At 37.3% G+C, this 24,372-nt stretch overlaps 1 protein-coding gene across 2 annotated transcripts in view; it reads left to right on the top strand.

Moving 5' to 3' along the window:
* Window positions 1-24,372, top strand: part of SNX24 (sorting nexin 24) — a 194,487-nt gene that overhangs the window by 123,983 nt on the left and 46,132 nt on the right. For both annotated transcript variants that reach the window (XM_010361409.2, XM_030927492.1), the window contains one exon: window positions 2,252-2,356. In XM_010361409.2, coding sequence (XP_010359711.1) covers window positions 2,252-2,356 — 105 coding nt within the window. The remainder of the gene's footprint in view (window positions 1-2,251; window positions 2,357-24,372) is intronic.

Raw genomic sequence — 24,372 nt, 5'->3', positions numbered from 1 at the left:
ATCATACAAGGCGTTTACACCAGGGGACCATTTTAGGATTCTGTCCACCACAGCCCTTTTTCTCCATCTGTACCTAACTCTTAATATCATCTCCTCTAGTTCCATGGCTCTAAATACCTATATATTCTGACCCCCACATTTACAGACTTGTACCCAGCTACCTACCCAGCATCTCTACTTGGACGCCTATTGAGCATCTCTGACTTAAAATAGAACAAGTGATTCCTTTATATTAGGAATGTCTTTGACTGCATATAATAGAAACTTGATTAGATTTCTTAAGTAAGAGATTTATTATTCTCACATTACAGGAAAACTAAAAACAGGCAGCCCAGGTGATGCAGGCATCTCACAACATTCATGTTCCAGGCTCCTCATGTCTCCCTGCTTCAATGGCGCCATCTTAACATGTGACTTTCACACTTCCGGTGACAACATAGCTCCTACCCTTCCAGGCATGGGTTCTGCATTTTCTGGCAAGAAAGCCTGTTGCTTTTTGTTAGGGAAACAAGAACCCTACCCCAGTAGACATGTACATATATTGGTAACTGTCACATGGTCACCCTAATTAAAAGGGAATTTGGAAAATCAATTTATAACTCAGCGTGCTAGCCCTCTGAATGACGTTGACTTTTTTCCCCCCAAAAAAGAAGGAGGGAATGAATATTTGCTAAGCAGCTAGCAGTGCTAGCCACATCCTTATTCATGTGGGATTAGATTTGACTGTAAGTGACTCTAAAACCAAAATAATGGTGACATTAACAGATACAACTTGATCCCTCCCTTCATAAATGTCTGGTGCTGGTGTGGCGATTTCATGATCGTCAGGGACCCAGGCTCTTGCTGCTTTACCATTCTCAGTACAAGACTTCTACCTCAGAGACAAAGGTGGCTGCTCTGCTCTAGCCAGTACATGGGCCCCTTCTTCATGATGTACAACAAATTTCAGCCTAGACTGGTTAAGGGTGAATATACTCTTATGTATGGAAAGAATTTTTTACTATAGTTTAGCTGCCCAGGTTTAATTTATGAATTTTCTTATTCATTACTATGCTGTTTCTGTGCATGTGTAGTAAAGAAGCAACGTTGGTAGGTTTTTTCAAATTTTTAATTAGCAATTAAGCACATTCCACTTATGGAGGCAGTGTATTAGTTTCCTATTGCTGCTGTAACAAATTACCATAAATGCAGTGGCTTAAAACAATATATATTTGTTGTCTTATACTTCCTGATGTGAGGAGTCCAAAGTGGGTTTCACTGGGCTAAAATCAAGGTGTCAGCAGGATGACATTTCTTCTGGAGGCTCTAGGGCAGAATCCATTCTTTCTAGCTTCTAGAGGTCACCTTGGCTTGTGGCCTCTTTCTCCATCGTCAGAGCCAGAGACATTGTTTCTCCCAGTCTCTTTCCACCTCATTCTGCTGCCTCCCTTTTATAAGGATCCTTGTGATTACATTGAGCTCACCCCGGTAATCTGGGAGGATCTTCTCATTTTAAGACCATGAATTTAACCAAATCTTCAAAGTCCCTTTTGGCATATAGGGTAACATCTGCAGGATTAGGATTTGGTTATTTTGGGGGAAGGAGGATTATTCTGCCTACCACAGACAGCTCTAATGCAACTTCCAACAGAATTTTTATTTATTTATATTATCTCCTAAAACTGCTGTCCCAAAAGGCTTAGCTGAGAACTGTCATTCAGTTTTCATGAATGGAGTTGGAAAGTAATTGTTGGGAACATTGAAAAGATTAGGGCTTTACGTTTTTAGGTTCTCTCTCCAAATGATGTGGTCTAGTTAATGGCATTTCTAGGGATAATACTTACATACAGTTGCATTTTGTTTTGATTTCTTTATATGAAAAATATGTTGAAAGACTTTTTATCAGGAAAGTCCTTCATCCAAGCAGAATTTTATTGTATTAATTGATTTTTGTAACTAAATTTCTTCACTTTCTTTTTTATTCATTTACTAGGTTTTTAATTTTTCAGGAAAAAAGGATTTCAATCTGAAGTGTCTACAATAATACCTACCAATACAGAAAACCATTATTTTGAAAACTGAGCAGTCAAGATACCTAAATAAAGAATCATTTGACAAAATTGCAGTGTAATTATATTTTCCTCTATCTTTTATTGCAGATAGCAGTAGTTCACTTTCTTTTATTGGCCTTTTTTCCGCAAATAATGTCACTATAATTAACAGACATCTCGTTTTTTTTTTTTCTTTTTCTTTTTCTATTCTGTGTTTATAGCTTAAGAAATGTATAAAAACTCCAGAAATCCCTTCTAAACACGTTAGGAACTGGGTCCCCAAAGTCTTGGAACAGCGACGACAAGGCTTGGAAACATACTTACAGGTAAGATATGTTTAGATCCTCATTTTATATAACATAAATAATCATATGTCTCACCATTTTTTCTCAGGACATGTGGGTGCAATGCGAAATATATTAAGCAGCCAAAGAGTCTAAATTAAAGGAAGTTCAAAGTTACAGATACGTTGTTGGTTGGTTCTTGTAACTTTAATTAGGGTTCTATTTAAAATTGGTTCTATGCATTGGGGAAGTGAAATTTTAATAAAAAGGTGAAAACTGTTGAGGAGAGGATCTGTTTTTTAATTCAGCTCTACAAATTATTTTGTTTTTTGCTTTTTGCTTTTCCTCCAAGAATTTTTTTTGCTTCTTTATAGCAATCCCAGCCTTTATGTTTTGAGTTTTGTGGGGCTGATTGGGGTAGTGAGAGAAACTGAACTCATAGCGGGTCCGGCTAGTATATCTTTGGAATCAAATTGAAAAGGAATGTATAAAAATTGTCAATGATGAAGTGCCAACCTCTTTGAAAATTGGAATGTCCATTTAGAAAGAATGCACTGGGACACTCTTTTCTGCAGCTGAGAGGAGCAAGCAGAGCTCCCTAAGTGAGATAAGACAAAGACCATCTCTCTACCAAGTGACAGAAGAAGCAAAAGGAGAAGGTAGAGCAGTATCAGCTTCTCTGAGTTTTAAAACAAAAAGAAATAGCGGCCCCAGGTGAGTACTCAGTGTAGTCATCATTAAGTCCAAAGAACACTGTGCAGGGCAGGAGCTGGGGTGGGCACGCCCTGAGGTCAGCTGGTACCATCCTGCCACTAACCCATCTTGGTAAGGGCCAGTGGTATGGTCCTTCCCTGGCACCAGTCCACTGGAGAAGCAACACATGAGAATGACGGAGTGAACATGACTGGGGGCAGGGGAATCTTGGCTCTTGAAACAAAAGAGCTGTACTCCCACCTAAGAGCTATGAATTAATGATTGACCCATCTAAGACATGTTACATCAAACAAATGAGCAGCCCTGACTGTGTTCTCCCTTTGATATCTTCATGGCCCTTTAAGCATTAACCCTAGGGTGGATTCTGTTGAGGAGGGAAACTGAGGACTGTGGAGCTAGTATGCCGTTTCTTCTACAGAGCTCTATGAATGGCTGTCCCTGAATCACTGGTGATGAGAAGCTGAGGGGAGGCCGACTCCTCAGGCTTGTGCTTAGTGAGAAATTCAGAGGACTATCTCTCAGCAGAAAGATGCCAGAATTCCGTTCCTGGCCCTTGTAGTTTTCCTGGTCTTTACAGTGCTCTAATAGGAAAGCTGACATGTAGAAGGCCCCTGAGGACATCTAAGGAGGGCTGTCTTTACTCTTTTTGCTCTTTTGCTTTTGGACTTGGTAGAAGAATCCTTCACTGTCTCTCTCTGGGGGTGAGAGCTTAAAGGAAATGGGGATTACAAATCACAAGAATGTGTGTGGCCATGGTTTTTGAGACTGTGTATGAGGAGCAAAAAACTGCAGAGCAAAAAACAAACCAAAAAATATATATATATATCAGACTTCAGAAAATTGTATGCAAAGAGTAAAAATGCATGTTCTCTATAATTAAATGGAATAGGTAAACAATGCATTCTTATTTGTAAGCCAGATTTTCCATGATGCTGTATATCTTCAAACTTTAGTTCTGAAGAAAGTTCTACTCTGTTCCCCTCATTGTATTTGACACATGATTTCCATTACTACTCAGTATAAACATTTTAGGTTGTTTGTACTTCGGATGTAAGTATGTGCATAAAATCATCTGGCACAGAGAGGAGTTTATAGTGACACTCAAATTGAGCTTAGGATTTTCTATTCTCAGAAATAAGGTTTGAAAGATGTGGTCAAAGGGCTCAGAGGGCCCTTGCTTCCTGTTGTGCATTTAATAGTCAATTTGTTGTCACTTAATTCCTCCAGGAGTTCAAGGGAGCTTTCTTTTCCACTTGATTCTACTTGCAGGCAATGGGAGCTAGATGGAAGTTGCAAAGATAAGCCTGAACACTTTATTAATCTTAAATGAAGTGCAAATCTTAGCCTAGCTGTCATTTCTTGATCATTTCACGTCTCTTTAGAAGTAAGACAGTATTACTGTTTCTTCTGCTTGCTTACATTACACCAGCTAGAATCCATGCATGCTCAGGACCAGTCTGAAACCCAGGGAGTGGGTGCCACCAGCACTTTCTCATCAGGTACCATCCTACCACTAACCCATCTTGGGAAGGGCCAGTAGTATGGTCCTGATCTGGCCCATGAACCTAAAAATGTATTCATACCTCCAAGCCATAGCATCTTAAGTGCACAGGAAACTTAGACATTACATAGTCCAGCCCTTCAGCTATTTCACAGTCATCCCTCTGGCCTCAATTTCCCACCCATTAAACAGGCAGATCAGCTCTTGAGAGGGTCAGAGAAAACAACTCTTCCTGCCATCCAAGGGGCAGCTAGTACATTCTGGACCATGGTTGAGTACAACCCTGGGGACACATTTCCTAAGGTGGTTCCACACTGCTTTTTTATTTTAGAGATGGACAAACTGAGGTCCAGTGGAATTAAAAATCTTGCCCCAATTCCTGAAATATATTAAAGAATTGGGACTGGAATTTTAGTTTCCTAACATCCAGTATGGGCTCCTTTCTTCATGTGTTGTGGATTTTTCTAAGTCAGGAGAAATTTTTCAACTTTGACATACAGCTTTACATAAGGCTCTAATAGATAAAGGAAAAGACCTTATAATCATAAACTATTACAGCCTAATTGACTATCATCCCCCAACTCCCTGGATAAGTAGATAGATGATTTTTTTAAATCAATAACTTGAATAGCAAAAACTATGCATATGCTTTCATTTTCTGTGCTATATTTAAGTAAGAGGCTAACTTAAAAACAAGAAAGGTCAAATTACCTATTTTCAAAATTAATTTTGTTCTATCTGAGATTTTAAACAAAGGAAACCCAACCTGTTTTGGCATCTGTACTTTTAAAACTCTTTTTTATTCCTTTGCTGGTCACCAATGAAATGCAATTAATGAAACAAGTAAAACTAATGAAAATTAGAGGCAAAAAAGCCTACAGTTAGCATTTATTTGGCTGTTTCTTCAATTTGAAAATAAACATATCATATTAGTCTTCAAGATACAATTTATAAATAAATATTTTCTTTTACATTTTAGCATCTCTATTCAATTTAAGTAATTTTAGTTTAAAAGAACTATTTTGGCAGAGAAGTAGCAAGCGTATTATTCAAAGCAATGTGGAATTGCCACAGTATAAATAATTTGTGGATAGGTTCTAATCAGTGAATTTACCTTCAAAAACTTCTGCCAGTCTAGAGATTTCCATATGATCATTTTTGCAGAGTCTAACAGTTGAGCAATTACAGCAAAGTCTATTTCGTGTTACTTGCCTGGAGATTAAAAACAATAGTATGAAGGTTACGTAAGTGAGTTTTAATTTTTTAAGTACATTTCTGAACCATTATTATTTTCCTACTTAAATTTGCAAATGATTTGATTAGAAACAAATTCTAAAACAAAAATGAAAAACCCTAGCTGAATATCCAAGTACATATAGCACCTTAGAATCAAAATCTAGAATTAATCAGGGAGACATTAGAAGTTATATTTGGCATTTGAGTAATTTGAAGTTGAGTAATTTGAGTAATTTTAAGTATGAAAATTAAGGTTCACTGATGAACAGTGAACCTTAATTTTATTTCCTAGAATCACTTTCTGTTTATTGAATAAGAAATCAAGTAGCTATTATTATGTTTTCTTATCTCTTTCCCCTTAAATAATATACTCCAGGAAAACTCCCTGAGGTTTAATGAATGAGGAAATCGATCCCCTCTAAAAGTAGAATTAAGTATAACAGTATCTTTCTATATGAGTGGAAGAAAATTAGTTGGTTTTCATCTCAATAAAACGTCTATGCCAAATAAAGAGTTTTCTATTAAACTTTTATTTTTCCAAATTATATAAACTAGAAATTCATCTACTTTGGAGGATGTTGTAACTTGAAAATAAAAGCAAGTTAATATTTGATATTAATTTACCAATAAATGTTGTATGTGTGTGTGTTTGTATAGTTTTGCCTAATGATAAGCACTCAGCAAGCACCTATGATGTTTGAGGCAGAAGGGTAGATCTAGCTTCAGAGGTACCTTGAACCATAGCCCAAATTAAGCTTCTGTAGTTATTTTCTCTGTCGCTTCTCTCTGCTTTCCATGGTGCAGGCTTCATCTGGACCACCTAGTGGTACAAAAGGGCTGCAGCAGTTCCAGACCTCACCTACTCTTAGCACATAGCCTCGTACAGGAGAAAAGAAGGTTTTCTTTCAGTAAGATTTCACAGAGTAAAGAAGCAGTGTCTTTCACTAGGAGTCCTGCAGTTGTTTTTCCTGATCTCATTGGCTTATATTTGTGTGCATGCCCACTTCTGAACCGCAGCATGGCCAGCCATCCCACTGAGTTAAGTGAATCAAAGCCTGCTCCTGAAGCTGAGGGAGAAGAAGGGGTGATTTCCCTAATGAATAACCAGGGTATTCTTGGTAAAAGAAAAGGGAGTATTCTCAGCGTGGGTTGGGGAATGGAGGGCAACCAGCAAATTCCCATCACAGAAAATGATGCTTAGAAATTATGAGTAAATTGCCCAGGGTTATGAAAAAGTGGGGGCTTTCCTGAGACTGCAATTCAAGGCTCTTTCATAGATAGATAAAGCTTCTAGAAAATTTAAAGTCATAAATATCCTTGACTTTTGACTTAAAGACCAGAAATATTTCTTACCCTTATTTTTATTTTAAAAATGTAAAATAATATTTGCTCATTAACACAATCAGTTTTACATTTAAAATTTTTAATTACCAATGAAGTTATGAGCTAGAACATTAATGAATTTAGCATCTCATAGTGTTTACCAGTTTCTGGAAAGCAAAAATCTTACTTCAGTTTCCCAAATTGACTTGACCATCAAACACAGTTTATGTGATAGTTTTGCCTCCTGATTTGAGATGACTTCCTGTTTTCCCTGAGACTCCACTGAAATGAAAGTACGGAAACTTAAGAATGAATAAACTCCAAGAGTTAAGTAGTAGATGGGCACGGAAAAGAGAGAATCATCAAAGGAAGAACAATGTTAACAACTTTCTGGAAGATAGGATGTGGTGGGAGCATGTGAGTGGATAGAGCACAAAAAACAGCAGCCCAAATTCAGTCATGTGGGTCTGTTGTGGAGGTGGGAGGCAGCCTGTGTAGGCAGTGCAGGAGAGCTTCTAGGCTCAGAGTCTGCAGGTAAGGCAGAGCATAGAGGGGGTGCAGGGAAGCTGAAAACAAGTAGATCCATTCAGGGCACAGGTTGAGTGAGTGTTCCTCATCCTGAATGCCCCAAAATCTGAAACTTTTGAGTGCTGACAAGATGTCACAAAAGGAAAATTCTACACATAAGTACTTAATATAAACTGTTTCATGCATAAAATTATTGAAAATATTGACTAAAACTACCTTTAAGCTATGTGTATAAGATATATAAGAAGCATAAATGAATTTCTTATGAAGACTTGTGTCCCATTCCCAAGATATCTCATTATGTATATGCAGATATTCTAAAATTGAACCCATCTGAAATCCAAAACACTTGTGGTCCCAAGCATTTCAAATAAGGGCTATCCAAGCAATGTCTGCATGGAACAGATGCCTAGGCTGCTCATTCTGTGCAGAACACATGCAGCCTGATGTTTGTGACCAGAGTGACCAGACAAATTTTTAAAAAAATAATTTTCTTTAAAAACAACAATAAACAACAAAAAAGTAAACAGAATGCTGGGAAGAGCTAAATCTTCTAATGTAGATAGTAGGACCCCCAAGTTGACAACCCCCTTCCCACCCACTTACCCCAAGGAAAAGCCCACCTGACTGCGTGCTCCACTCATATGGTTTGCACTCAGGCAAGGGGCCTGTGCAAGCACTCCTGCTGACATACTAGCAGAGGAATCCTACGCAAGCCACCCAGGCTACTTCTTCAGCGTGATCTGATGATAACCAGGCATTTGAAGAAAACGAGTAGCATGAACAAAAAGACCAAGATGAACTAAAATTCTGACTCTTCAGGAAAGAGATAATTCAGGACATAAAATATATCTTAAAAATTGATGTAATAAATCCAGAGAGCTTCACAGTGGTATTACATCCCAAAGATTACAATAGGATGCTGTGTAAAAGGAACAATCTGAGAACACATGAGAGTTCTTAGAATTAAATGTGTTATCCAATTGAAAACATTCAGTAGATGCTCTTTCTAGTTGGAAAACCATTCCATAAAGTACAGACACAGAAACGTCAAACAAAGGACGTAGAGGAATCCAGGTCTAACATCCTACTTCTTTCTGGAGTCCCAGAAGGAAAGGGTGTGGGGAGTATAATATACGAGTAGGGAAGGGAATAATAGAAGGAAAAATAGTTGAAAACTTCCTCAGTTTACACACTATACGAGTTTTTTTTTTTTTCTTTTCCTTTCTTTCTTTTTTTTTTTTTGGAAACAGAGTCTTGCTTTGTCACCCAGGCTGGGGTGCAGTGGCGCAATCTTAGCTCACTGCAACCTCCACCTCGCGGGTTCAAGCGATTCTCCTGCCTCAGCCTCCCAACTGGCTGGGATTACAGGCATCTGCCACTACGCCCTGCTAATTGTTGTATTTTTAATAGAGACAGGGTTTTGCCATGTTGGCCAGGCTGGTCTCAACTCCTGACCTCAAATGATCCTCCCAGGTCAGCCTCCCAGAGTGCTAGGATTACAGCCATGAGCTACTTTGCCTAGCCATCAGCATTTAAATAGGAAAGGTGCTCCAAGGATAGAGAAAAAAGAGTGACAGAATCCTTGTAATGCCTAGACATAGCCAGTGATATTTCAGTACACTGGAGACAAGATCCATAATCTTCCAGAAAAAAAACCAAACGATGGGCAAGGTTGAGGTTCAGTCATGGCTTCACTTCTTCATTTGAGGGTGGATTAATGGGCACATCCCTCCATTCTTCAGTAGAAACATTAACCTGTAAACTGGCTTAATATTTAGAGAAAGGTTTTTCATGGAGTTGTGCATACATTACTTGTTCCATTTATTACAATAAAGTGGAATTTATCTTTCTGAGAAAGGTACATCTTACATCACTTTGAGAATAATAGTTCTTGTTTATATTTTTTTTCTTTTTGTAGAGTAAACAGTAATTAAATGTGCAGTTAGTATCGAGAGCTAAAGAGAAACAGCTCACAGAAATCAGGACTAAGGATAATCTAAGCTAATAATACAAATCCTTTTTTAAACGGTTTATTTGTCGAGTACACTTCCGAAGCAAGAGTGAGGCTGGCTTGTTAAATAGTAGATGTCCCTGAGTTACTGTCTTCACAAGACGCTATTACTTGACTAGCCTGCCCTTCATTCATTCTTTAAATTATACAATATGATATGTACCACGGGGTCAGTAGTCCACAGTGGGTCAAAGAGTATTGTAGTTTTTACTTTTCCAGTTGTCCATGAAACATTTACTAAAATTGACCATATGTGCTTGAAAATGTGTATTCTTAAATTCTCAAATGCAGTGAACTCTCTCTATATATATATAAAATCAGATCAGTGTTGTTAAGTATTCTGTTTATTAATGTTTTTATTTTTAATTTTTGTGGGTACATAGTAGGTGTATGTCTTTATGAGGTACATGAAAGCATTCTGTTTAAATGTCTTAGTTTAACTTGGCCACTCAATCTATAAGAACAAAGATGTGTTAAAATTTCCCACTTAAATTTATTATCATTATTGATGTAATTGGGGTTAGTTCAGCCATCTGTGCTATCACTCCATCTTTTTCTATGATTTGTTTTTCTTGTCTGCTTTTGGATTGGTGACCAATACTGGTGTTTTTTTTTTTTTTTTTTTTTTTTTTTATTCTTTCTATTGTTCCCCCATTCATTTATATTTGTTCTTTTAATAGTTACCTGTTATCTTTACTTTCCTTTTGAACATTACAAGGGTCTTACAATATTTTAACTCTGTTTACCCTGGATATAGGAATCTGGGTTGACAGTTCTTGTCTTTCAGCATTTCAAAATATTGTGACACTTCTTTCTTGTCTTCGTGGTTTCTGATTTTTAAAAAAATAACTGTCATATTGTTTTTCCCTGTATTTAAGATGTTTTAAAAAGGCTGCTTTCAATATTTTATTCTCGTCATTAGTTTTCAGAAGTTTAATTTTGATGTGTCTTGGTGTGTATTTAAGTTTTTCCCCTTTTGAATTATCCTGGTTTCTTGAATCTATAGATTAATGTCTCTTGTCTGATTCAAAAGTTTTAGCCATTATTTCACTGAGTACACTTTCAGCTGGTTCCTCTTTCTCCTCTTATTCCAGGACTCTGATAACAGGAATGCTAAATTTTTTATTATAGACCCACAGGGACCTGAGACCTTATTCATTTTTCTTAGCCTATTTTTTTTTTTTCTCCATGGTCAGAGTGGGTAAATTCTATTGTTCTATCTCCCAGTTCACTGATTCTTTCCTTGGTTCCTTGCATTCCACTGTTGAACCCTTACCTTAAGGTTTTTGTATCAGTTATTACATTTTTTAGTTCTAAAATTCTCATTTGTTCTTCTTTATATCTTTTATTTCTTTGCTGAGATTTTATATGTCTTCATTGAGTCTTTCTCTTTTGTTTTGTTTCAAATGTATTTATAATTAATCATTGAAAAATTTTTATTGTGGCTGCTTTAAAATCATTGTCCAATAATCTTTACATCTCTGTCATCCTAATGTTGGAATCTATTGATTATCTTTTTCATTCAGTTTGAGATCTTCCTGGTTCTTGGTACAATGAATAATTCTGGTTGAGTCTTATACATTTTTACAATTATGAGACTCTGGCTCTTATTTATACCTTCTATTTTAGCTGACTTTCTCTAACAGTTCCATCAGGGGAAGATGGGATGTGGAGGACATCACCTTGTTTTTCCCAGGTGAAGGTAGAAGATTAGGCTCCTCACTTGGCCCTCATTGATACCTGGAAAGTAAGGCATGCTCCTCTTTACCATTAAGATGTAGAAAGTTCTTATTCTTTGCTACATTTCATCTGATGCCACCATAGAAGAGAAAGGGAGGATCACCTTGTTACTGCCATTGGCTCTGGAAGTCTAAGCTCCTCACATGGTTTCCGCTGACACCATAAGAGGGGGCACATTACCGAGTGGTGAAAGCCCTGGTCCCTTACGTGGCTGTCTGTTATCATGCTATCATCGACACCTCATTACAGCCTTATGAGGGTGGAAGTCTAGGCTTCCCACTATGCCTCTGCTGCCATGAGTGGAGGTGGGGGCCACAGTTTCTTCCATGGTGTTTGGCTGGAATAGAGTGGTTAGTGTCTACAAGTTTTCTGTCTTGCTAGGCTGCCCCTCTCTGGGTTCTGTGGCTAGACAGAAAAGGCTTTGGGTGTGGCTTTTTTTTTTTTGTCTAATCTCTGAGCATTTCCTGGTTCCCACCTTTTCAGCTCCAAGTCTGCGATATATAAGGCAAAACAAAAATCCAAGAAAGATAAAATTCATCACTGTGTATCTTGGTTTATTTTCTGCAGCTATAATAGAATGCCACAGACATTCTATTATATGTGGTGCCAGCCCCTTCCTGGGAGCAGTGAACAGTGTCCCAGGCCCGAGTTGGAACACAGTCTCTGTCCATCTGCTGTGATTTGTAAAGATAAAACCTTTAAAGCTCTTGGGAAAAAATGTGTGTGTGTGTATATATATATATATATATGTATATATATATAGCTTAGCTATTCATCAGTGGACACATGAATTGCTTCCAGGTTTTAGTTTTTGTGAATAATGCTGCTGTGAACATGGGTGTACAAATATCTCTTAGAGATCCTGCTTTTGATTCTTTAAGGTATACACCCAGAAGTGGAATTGCTTGATCATACAATTCTATTCTTAATTTTTTGAGGAACCACCATACTGTTATCTACAGTAGCTGTACCATTTTATTTCCCACCAACAGTCCACAAGGGTTCCAGTGTCTCCTCATCCTCACCAGCACCTGTTTTCCCTGGGTTTTTTTATATTAGTCATACTGATGGATGTGAGGTGGTATCTCACTGTAGTTTTGATTTGCATTTTTCTTTTTTTTTTGAGATGAAGTCTCGCTCTGTCGCCCAGGCTGGAGTGCAGTGGCCGGATCACTGCAAGCTCCGCCTCCCGGGTTGACGCCATTCTCCTGCCTCAGCCTCCCCAGTAGCTGGTACTACAGACGCCCGTCACCACACCTGGCTAGTTTTTTGTATTTTTTTAGTAGAGATGGGGTTTCACTGTGTTAGCCAGTATGGTCTCGATCTCCTGACCTCGTGATCCGCCCATCTCGGCCTCCCAAAGTGCTGGGATTACAGGCTTGAGCCACCGCGCCCGGCTGATTTGCATTTTTCTAATGAGTGCTGAAGTTGAGCATCTTTTCATGTGCTTATTGGCCATTTGTGTGTCTTTTTTGGAGAAATATCTATTCACGTCCTTTGCCATTGTTTAATTGGGTGTTTTTTTTTTTTTCATTGTTGAGTTTTAAGAGTTCTCTATATCTTCTGGATATTCTTCCCTTATTATGTAATATAATTTGTAAATATATTCTCCCATTTTATATATTGCCTTTTTTGATAGCAGAAAATTTTAAATTTTCATAAAGTACCATTTGTCTGTTTTTTCTTTTGTTGCCTTTGTGCCTTTGGTGTCATACCCAAGAAATCATTGCCAAATCCAGTGTCACAGAGCTTTTTCTTTGTGCTGTCTTCTAAGAGTTTAATAGTTTAGGTCTTACAGTTAGGCCCTGGATCCATTTTGAGTTAATTTTTGTGTGTGATGTTAGGTAAGGATCCAGTTTCATTCTTTTGCATTCTTTTGATATCCAGTTTTCCTAGCACAATTTGTTGAAAAGCTATCTTTACCCCTTTGAATGATCTTGACACTTCTCAAAAAACCGTTGGATCATATATGTGAGGATTTATTTCTGGACTGTTTATGCCATTGTGTTGTTCTATATGTCTATCATATGCCAGTACCACCTGTTTTCATTTACTATAGCTTTAGAGAAAGTTTTGACATCAGAAAATGTGAGTCTTCCAGCTATGTTTTTCTTTTTCAAGATTATTTTGGGTATTTGAGGGCCCCTTGAGGTTTCATATGATTTTTTGAATGAATTTTTCTATTTCTGCAAAAATAAAAAAATTTCTTTGAAATTTTAATAGGGATTGCCTTAAATCTGTAGATCACTTTGGGTAATAGTGACATCTTAACAATTTCAGGTCTCCTAATCCATGAACGTGGGATATCTTTACATTTATTTGTATCTTCTTTAATTTCTTTCAGACATGTTTTGTAGTTTTCATTGTGTAAGTCTTTCACCTCCTTGGTTAAGTTAATTCCTAAGTATTTTATTCTCTCTGATGCTATTGTGAATGGAAATAGTTTCTTAATTTTCTTTTTGAATTGTTCATTGTTAGTGTATCAAAATGCAATAGATTTTTATGTACTGATTTTGTATCATGCTACTTTGCTCAGTTTGCCTGTTATAACAGGTTTTTTTGTAGAGTCTTGAGGATATTCTACATGTAAGGTCATATCACATGCAAACAAAGATAATTTTACTTCTTTCATTCCAATTAGGATGCCTTTATTTCTTTTTTTTTTTTTTTTTTTTTTTTGCCTAATTGCTCTGGCTTCAATTTTGAGTACTATGTTTGATAGAAATGGGGAAAACAGTCATCATAGTTTTGTTCATGGTTGTAGAAGAAAAGCTTTCAGTCTTTCACTGTTAATTATGATGTTTATTTTGGTTTTAAATATATCACATTTGTTATATTGAGGTAATTTTGTCTATTCCAATTTTGTTGAATATTTTTGTCATGAAAGGGTGTTGAATTTTGCCAGAAGTGTTTTTTTTTTTTTTTTTTGGCATGGTCTCAGCTCACTGCAACCTCCATCTCCCAGATTCAAGCTATTCTCCTGCCTCAGCCTCTTGAGTAGCTGGAATTATAGGTGTCTGTTGCCACGCCTGGCTAATTTTTGTATTTTTAGTAGAGACGGGGTTTCACTATGTTGGCCAGGCTGGTCTCAAACTCCTGACCTCTGGTGACCCACCCACCTCGGCCTCCCAAAGTGCTGGGATTACAGGTGTGAGCCCCCACACCTGACCATCAAAGGTTTTTTTTTCACATCAATTAGATGATCATGTGGTTTGTTTCTCTTGTTTCTCTTCTGTTAGTGTGGTATATTACATTGATTGATGTTTATATGTAGAACCATCCTTGTATTCCAGGAATAAACCCCTACTTGGTCATACTTTATATATAGTCCTTTTATTTTTTAATTATTTATTTATTTATTTATTTATTTATTTATTTATTTATTTATTTTGTGTATTTTTAGTAGAGACGTGGTCTTGCTATGTTTCCCAGACTGGTCTCAAACTCCTGAGCTCAGTCTGCCCGCCTCAGCCTCCCAAAGTGCTGGGATTACAGGCATGAGCCACCCTGCCCAACCAATATAGTCTTTTTAATATGCTGCTGAATTAGATTTCCAGTATTTTGTTGAAGACTTTTGCATCAGTGCTTGTTAGGAATTTTGGTCTGTAGTTTTCTTTCTGGGGCTGTCTTTGTCTGGCTTTGGTATCAGGGTAATGCTGGCTACCTAGAATGAGTTAGGGTATATTTCCTCCTGTTAAATTTTTTGGAAAAGTTTGAAAAGGATTGGTGTCAGTTCTTTAAATATTTGATAGAATTTAATGAAGCTATCAGGTCCAGAGCTTTTCTGTGTCAGGAGATTTTTGATTATAGATTAAACATCCTACCAAAGATCTGTTCAGATTTTCTAGTTCTTCATGGTTTAGTCTTGGTATATTCTGTGTTTCTTTCTAGAATGGGCAAATTCTCTTTTGTCCATTTCATTTAGGTTATACAATTTTTCTTTTTTTTCCGTATATTCTGTTTATCTCTGTTCTAATCTTTATTTCCTTCCTTCTGCTAGCTTTGGGGTTTCAAAATATTTTATTATATATATAATAAAAAAATATACACACACACACACATATATATTAGAGACAAGACGAGGTCTTGCTCTGTTGCCCAGGCTGGTCTAGAACTCCTGGGCTGAAGCGATCCGCCCACCTCGGCCTCCCAAAGTTCTTCGGATTACAGGTGTGAGCCACCATACCCAACCTAATTTCCTGGGATCTTTATCTTCATGCAGCTTTTGGGGCTAGAATTGAACTGAATTTACCGAGAGAATTTTTATTTACTTTTGCTTGTCATTTGGGAAGACTATCAATTGAGATTACTTAAGGCATTGTTTTTGTTTTTTTTAATTTTTTTGATCACACTGATGGCATTAATTTAGGTTACACACCCGTAAAGGAACTGAAGCAGCTGTGTTGTCTGGGGTAAATACTCGGGGTTCATCATCTCACGCCAGGAAAATTTAGGACACAGACACACACGAGAAGTTAGGAGCAGAGGTTTAATAGGCAAAAGAAAGAAAGGAAAATAGCTCACTCTACATAGAGGCTTAATGACATGGGGTTTACAGAATAACAGAATCTCTGAATGATAGAGTCTCTATGTCTGCCTTTGACCCTTTTCAAACACCCCCAGTGTTTAAGAAAACATTTTCCTCCAAAGTAGGCTGCCTTCCCCTCCCTACACTGGCTGCGTTTTCCACTTGTTTTCTTTTCCGTGAGCTTCTTCACTTTCCTAAAGATTCTGCAGTAACTTGATTTCCTTCCCCATGATGCAGTAAAAACTGGTATTTTATTTTGAAAATTGTTGAGTCAGTAGCTGTTTTGCTGCCTTTATCACTATTGCTTCATGAAAATGTTTAAACAACATCCTGTCTGGCTCCCGAGACAAATGGTCATTAAGTGTCAGGCAGGGGGTGTCTTTTATCACCATGTGATGTTTTCTCTGGTGTTCTTTCTCAGTTGATAAGCAGTGGTGTGCTAGTTGGAATACTAGTACAAAACTACTAGTTTGTAGCACTAAACTACAAAATTTTTAGTCCTTAAACTATTTTGTGAACCACATTTTCATCCATACTAGAGTGTACTCATGGACTTATTTTTCATGACTGTAAACTACTTATAAATTTGACATTTTATTATTAAATTTCCTAAGATTTCTATTTTATGGCCACAAGCCATTTTTAGGTACATATTTTCACCTTTTTCTCATTTCTTTAAATAGTGCTAGCAGTTAATATTCTTTTAGCCTTTAAATCCTGTGCAGACCCCCAAGTTCTTGCTTATTTGTTTAAATCACTCATGAGAATTGTAGAGAAGCCATAATTGAGCTGAGAGCAACAGATTAAACTGAACTGAGACTCAGGTCTTCAACGCTTTCCAGGTTCACTTTCCAGAGAAGGGGTTCCCTCTTGCTCATGCTCATCTCATCAAAATCACAAACCACTACATTTCAAAGGCTGCTAGTATTTTGAGTCATGAAAACTACAATGGTTAAGTTTAGAACAGTTTCTAATTACTATCTTAGAATTATTATTATTTCTAAGTTAGTTTTACTTCTTAATGGTGTTTTCTCATCATTCATGTAATTGTGAATGTCTATGTAAGTAAAAAAAATTCTTATGTAAAATATGTTTATCTTTCTTTTTCTCCACCTTCCATTTTTGTGGTCTTAAGTCAAACATGGTCAGACATGAACATGTCTGTTTCTAACCATCCAACTCTGGCTGAGGATTCGTTGAAAATTTCTCCTTTAATCCACATCTGACAAGGTTAAGGCACTGATGAAGCTGAGTAAAGTCAGAATGCAGCAGGGAAGCCCCATGCTATCTATGCTTATTGACACCCTGACCCTGACAACTCAGGTTCTTAGAAGTTTTAGATTAAGAAGTGATTTGTCATGGCAGTCTTGGTTCTTACCAAGGATTTCCTTTAAACTGCATCTGAAGGAAAGAACAAGACTTATGTATTTGGGAGGTGGTGGGGGTTGATGAAAGAGGGATGTATAATTTCAACTTTATAAAATCACCATAGAAGCCTGTAGAATGCAATTTCTATGAAGGTCCTGCTTATAACATGAGACAAACTGTTATTTGTTCTTGTTAAAGATTGTGAACAGTGTGTTAAATAATATTAATGGCTGGGATTGTCAGTACTTAACAGTACCGTCCTTCTACAAGTGATTTTATTGATCGATACAGACTCAATGTAACGGGGGCAGATTATTTTTACTGATTTTATCGAAACCTTAACCAAGTTTGTTAGTGTGCCACATATCTTTAAATAGATCTAGATGATGATGTAGATTAAGAAAAGCAAACCACCATCCATCTCCTTTTGATCTGTTAATAACTTAAATCCATCATTGCTAGCAAGTGTTTTCAGATTCTGTTGAACATACATGTTTCTGTTGTGCCTGGTTAGAAATCCTATAACCTAGTTTCAGTGGTTGGTTTTTTCATACAGAAAAACTCTAACTACTTATTTAGGATTTAGCAGACAAGTTTGTCATCATAATTGGTGAAAATATTGACAAAATGTGAAAATGAAAAAAACTTTAGAAGGCTTTGTTTTGTAAATTTAGTTTTTGTAGACAGTGACCTATAGATTTGTAGATTTTATGGTAGTTCTATAAGACCTTTTTTGTGCTAAGCTGAAAACTCTTTATGAAGGCTACAGATAATTTCTTAGAACAATGTATGACATTTCCTTTCATAGTTTTTTAAGGCCTGCATTATAACTATGGATAATTGTTCTACTTAATTTCAAATATATTTTATCTCTCCCAGTGATTTACATGCTTTCCATTTATCTCAAAATGGTATGTACTTCATTTAAAATAATCTTAGTGCTACAAATAATTTCTTAGAACAATGCATGATATTTCTTTTCATATTTTTAAGTCTTGCATTATAACCACAGAGAATTGTACTACTTCATTTCAAATACATTTTATTTTTCCCAGTGATTTACATGCTTTCCATTGATCTCAAAATATGGTATGTACTTTAAATATGATATGATATCGCCTTTAAATGATATGTATTTCACTTAAAATAATTTTTAGTGCAGAGCAGTGTTTTAAATTTCTGAAACCATCTATACATATTATTTCTTTAAAGGAAAACAGTACACTCTCTTTTCTAGGAAATAAACCAGTATTTTAAAAATTCAAATAATGCATTCTTGCTCACCTTGGGTAGACAAGCCTGATGAAAGCCAAGCCTACCAAACTATGGGTAACGAGCCTTCAAAGGTGACATAGGCCAGTGGACAGAAAGACCACATCAGTAATGGCAATTAGAAATATCAAAAATAGGTATTTCATAGAGAGGGATTTATGTGAGAGAAGGGAAATGAATAAAAATATTAACTCTAGTGGATTGTGGCCCCAGAGCTTTGACTGGGCTTAAAACATTAAACTTTGGGAGTTTTAAACGTATGCATTATAAAATATTGACCACCTGGTTTGACAGTGCATACTGATTTTTAAAAATACCTTCAGCTGTCATTAAGTTCAGTGACCTCGCCTAGAGCCCCTTTTAATAAGGTGAATGTTTTGGATTAAATTCTCCTCTAGGTGGGGCATGGTGGCTTATGCCTGTAATCCCAGCACTTTGGGAGGCCAAAGTGGGTGATCACTTGAAGTCAGGAGTTTGAGATCAGCCTGGCTAACATGGTGAAACCTCATCTCTACTAAAAATACAATAATCAGCCAGACCTGGTGGCACGCGCCTGTAGTTCCAGCTACTCAGGAGGCTGAGGCAGGATCGTTGCTTGAACCTGAGAGGTGCAAGTTGCAATGAGCCAAGATTGTGCCACTGCACTCCACCCTGGGTGACAGAGTGAGACTCTGTCTGAAAAATTAATTAATTACTTAATTATCCTCTAGAGCTGGCCTTGCTGCTTGGTGGCTCACAGCTGCATGCTGCTTCTAGAAAGAAGGCTGTTGGGATGTGGGGTGACGACATTGCACAGACCTGTACTAATTTCCAGAAAGCCAGCTCAAAGCCCCTTTTAGAAACAGGTGGTGTCATTTCGTGTATATGGACAGAAAGACCACATATTACCTTTTTTTCGCATTCAGACTTCTCTTAAAGTAGATGGTTTTATCTGATGAAAACATAAACCCTGAGTTGGCATTATATTTCTGTGAATATTAGTCCTTTTAAGGTGGCTGCGGGCTCTACTGTCTTTCGATGCTGCAATCTTCCATTCAGAGAAGATTCTAGGAAGGCAGACATTATTCTTTAGATATTTTTGATTAGTATTTTTTCAGATTTGTGTGTGATGGAATCATGGGTTTTGAAAGAACTAGCTTTTGTAGTGAGTTTCACTTTTAGCTTGATGATGCCAGTTTAATCCAAAGAAGATCATTACAAGTCTATTTCATAGTCATTTACTTTCTAATATAAGTAGTCTATTTCTTCACAGACATTAAAGTTCTCTCCTTGCACATTAATGTATTTTAATAACAGTATTTTTGTTATTGTTCTCACTATATAATACGTATGTATATGCACATATCCAACATCTTTGGAAAACAAACAACAAAAATAATTTTCTGTGATGCATCCATTTAGAATAATAGCTCTGGGCCGGGCGCGGTGACTCTGGCCTGTAATCCCAGGACTTTGGGAGGCCAAGGTGGGCAGATCACGAGGTCAGGAGTTCAAGACTAGCCTGACCAACATGGTGAAACCCCGTCTCTACTTTAAAAATACAAAAATTACCTGGATGTGGTGGCAGCCCCCTGTGATCCCAGCTACTTGGAAGGCTGAGGCAGGAGAATCACTTGAACCCAGGAGATGGAGGTTGCAGTGAGCTGAGATTCTGCCATTGTACTCCCTCTAGCCTGGGCAACAAGAACAAGACTCTGTCTCAAAAAAAAAAAAGCACAGCAGTTCTGAACCAGGGACAGTTTTTGCCTCACAAGGAACATTTGGCAACATCTAGAGACACTTTTGGTTGTCACAGCTGAGGATGTACTAGCATCTAGTAAGTAGAGGTATGCTGTTAAACACCCCACAATGCATAGGCCAGCTCCTAACTAATAAATATTAATAGTGGCCCATAATGTCAAAATTATAGTATGCCTTCTTTGTCTTTTTCTTGTGCATATTTATAACAATATATTTTCAAATATTGTATCATCTATAATGCTTTGTAAATTCCTCTTTCAACTTAAAAATGTACCATATGCATTTACTATGTATTACATGTTTTTGTAAGATAAGATTTTTAAATACTAACTTTTTTATGATGGAAATTTTCAATATATAAAAAGTATAAAATAATAAAATCTCAGATTCCTATCATCCAGCTTCAACAATGATGACCTCAGGGGAAATCTTGTCTGTACTCCTCAGTTACTCCCACCATATTATGTTGAAAAAACTGCCAAATATCGTATTTTCGTCCATGAATACTTTAGCATGTATTCCTAATAGATTTTTTTGGTAATAGGATTCTTTTGTAAAACAATTCTAACAAAGGCTCCATAATATTCTATACTATGGATGCATTATATTTTATGTAACAGTCTGCTATTGAATTTTTTAGGTTGTTTCTAGTTCTCCTTCTAGAATTTTTTTCTTTTGTTTGGTTGGAGGTTTTGGTTTTTTTGTTTTAATCTTCATGTAGCATATTCTCCTTGTTCTACAGGTGAAGTAGAAAGTGTGCAAACTAAGCAAGTCAAGAATGAGCACAGGACCCTTAATTTCATTAAACACTGTGTAACTGGTAAAGATTAATGTACATATCTCTTGCTAATTCTTTCCAATTACTTAGTTCATATAAATTCCCAAGCCTGGTTAATTATGCTGAAGTCAGGTAGTAATTTTGAACAGTGTTCCAACAACAAGGGAATTTTCCTCGTGTAACCTTGCCCTCTCACACAGCCTCTCAGCAGATTAGGCCCTCGGCCTGGAGTGCATTCATTTTCCACTCAGGCCTAATTGCTGCCGACTGGCTGCCACAGGTACCTGGATAGCCTGAGTTTAAAGAGGCAGGGACTTCTGAGAACAAATAAGGAAAGATTAATTGTTTGTTTTGTTCCCTCCCAAGAGAAATGTGGGTGCTTAATCAAGAAAAATAATTTCTTCTGTTGATTTGGCTTATTTGGAGAAAAGATAATTGTGTAAAGGTAGGTATAAAATGATGCCTTTTATAAGAGATATTGCTGCTAACCTACACAAGAGACAAGGATATGGGGAAATAAATGTAAGACACTGAAGAAATGGATGAGGGTGGCTCACATTTCTCATAGTAAGTAATTTGGCTGTTGGGCTTTTATTTGTACCGATAGTGCTAGCTAGTGCTGTCATTTGTTTTGTCTGGACCTTCGGAAATCTAATCAAGGAGACAATAGTGTAAAAAAAATCAACAACACTTTTCCAAATTGTTCTTAATTGCTAGAGTACAAAGTGAGCTAAATGCTGTGATGTTTCCAATTAAAGAACCTGTTTCAAGCAGGCACTGTTAAATCTATCTTTCCCAATCTGATAAATAAGCTATCAAAGAGTGGAACCAGATTAATTGAGAGCAATGAGTTCTAGATTTCTTATAATAGGGAATGTGAACCAACATTATTAATGAATCTGGTGGTTTATGGCATGGTAACTGTGTCATTTGTACCTCTGGCATATCAAAAAGGAAAATTGATTAAATGTTACCATATTTCCTATGATTTTTAGTGCCAAAAACTATTTACTTTCCAAAATCTCCAGTTATATAAGAAGAACATTTGCCGTATTCTAAATGAAAGTTGACCCTTGTATTTGGAAAAGAGGAAATGATTAAATTAAAAAGAAGTATGTATTGTCCCTCTAATAGGAAGGGATAGACTTGCAAACACAAGAATGTCTAGACTAGGCAGAAGTTAGCAAACTTTTTCTTTTATTATTATTATACTTTAAGTTCTAGGTTACATGTGCACAACCTGCAGGTTTGATACATGGGTATACATGTGCCATGTTGGTTGAAGTTAGCAAACTTTTTCTGTGAAAGATTAGATAGTAAATATTTTAGGCCATGTGAGCCGTATGGCTGTGTTGCAATTACTTCACTCTGTCATTGTAGTGCGAAAGCTACCATAGATGATACATAAAGAAAAGAGATGGACTGTGCTGAAACCAAACTTTATTTACAAAGGCAGCAGAAGACCTAATTTGGCTCTTAGGCTGTAATTGACTCCTAGACTAGAGGCTGGTGGCAGGTTGGGCAGATAGGCAACAGTAAGGACTTGAATGGAAGAGCAAGGGCTGGCATAAGGAAGATGTGGATTTAGAGCCCTGAGTCTCCACTCTGCTGTATAAACTAGGGTAGTTACTTAACCTTTCTGAGCACCAGTCTCCTTTTCTTACTAGAGAGAAAAACAGATATACCACATAGAGTTGTTAATGATGACTAAATTAGCTAAAATACATGAAGCATCATCTAATTCCTAAAATATAACAGGCATACGATAAAGAGTAGCTACCATTTTTCCCTCAGATCTGGGCTGTATTTAGCTTGTATGTTTTTTCCTCATTTTCCTCAAACCCCAGAATACCCCCAGGAATTCAAGGAGTCTGGAGGTTAATGCCCAGTCTTAAGTATTTAGTCATGAAAATTGAATTTGAAAATATTCTTTCAGGAGCCATCTCACTGACTAAAACCATGACTGATTTAAAATGGTACTTAGAACTATACAAGGCAGAAATTTTAAAGATGATGCAAAATGTTATGACTAGAAAGTTCTGATGGAGTCTTTTACCCACTCAACGCATTCATTAATTCATAAAATAAACGTCTTTTAAGAACCTGTGCTGGGCCAGACTCTCTGCAGGTGCTTTACACTTACTATCTCATAGTCCTCACCTAGCTCAGCAGCATCATCTGGTATTGGAAGTCGGTCTGCCTAAATATGAGCTATTTTGTTTAAAACCACGGGTGTAAGCCTATCTGTAAAGTACGTCAGTTTTCCTCAGTAGACAACGTGGTAGCAACCACACTGAAATTGCCTTGAACCTCTTTCAGACCCTGGTGTTCGAGGGAGCCAATCTGAAGAGTGTCAGTGGGAAGCTGGTACCTGAGGGGCAGCGTCTGCTGCCCTCTCACTAGTGCGTCTCCAAGGTGGACCATGTACCATGATCCCCTGGGGAGCAGAAAGCAGCCAGTAAACTTGCCATTCTATTTATTTTTCTCTGATAAAAAGGTGGATTAAGCTTTATTAATATGCCATTTAGACCGATACCAGTACTTTCACAAGTTGAAATGTCAGACTGGCTGGGGTCACATTTGATATGGGCATCCCCACAACCAGAGGCCTGACTTGTTCATTACAGCCCACTGCAATTTGTGGGGCCTGATTAGGTGGACTTGTGAGCTATGTTATCTGCATTCAGCTGAGCCTCACAAAAGGCACACATGGCTTACCAGGAGTCCTGCCAGGAAACCGCCGGTTGAAGATTAAACCACGGGCTCACGTGAATGGCAGTAGCACCTGCACTGTTGCTTCTGCAAGTCCTCCTGAAAGTTCTCTGCAGCCCTCCCTTAATCTGACCCTTCAGAGTAAAGGCCCTTTGAACACTAAGTGGGAAAGTAGGTGACTTTTGAAAGAACACAAATCTTGGAGAGAATATTTTGAACATGGATGTTTTTTAAAATGTCTATTATTATGGGATGTTGTTGCCAGAATGAATGTGTGTAACTTATAAAATTCTGTCTACCTACCTTAAAACTTAATTGGGAGACCGAGGCAGGCAGATCACCTGAGGTCAGGAGTTCAAAACCAACATGGTGAAACTCCATCTCTACTAAAAATACAAAAGTTAGCCAGGCATGGTGGCGCACACACCTATAATCCCAGCTGAGGATTATATAATGGGAAGCTGAGGCAGGAGAATGGCTTGAACCTGGGAGGCGGAGATTGCAGCAAGTTGAGATCATGCTACTGCACTTCAGCCTGGGCAACAGAGTGAGACTCCATCTCAAAACACAAAAAACAAAAAACTTGGAAGTAGAATTTTTAGCC

Source organism: Rhinopithecus roxellana, chromosome 3, assembly GCF_007565055.1.
Source record: "Rhinopithecus roxellana isolate Shanxi Qingling chromosome 3, ASM756505v1, whole genome shotgun sequence".
Classification (NCBI taxonomy): Eukaryota; Metazoa; Chordata; class Mammalia; order Primates; family Cercopithecidae; genus Rhinopithecus; species Rhinopithecus roxellana.
This window is presented reverse-complemented; position numbering and strand designations above follow the sequence as displayed.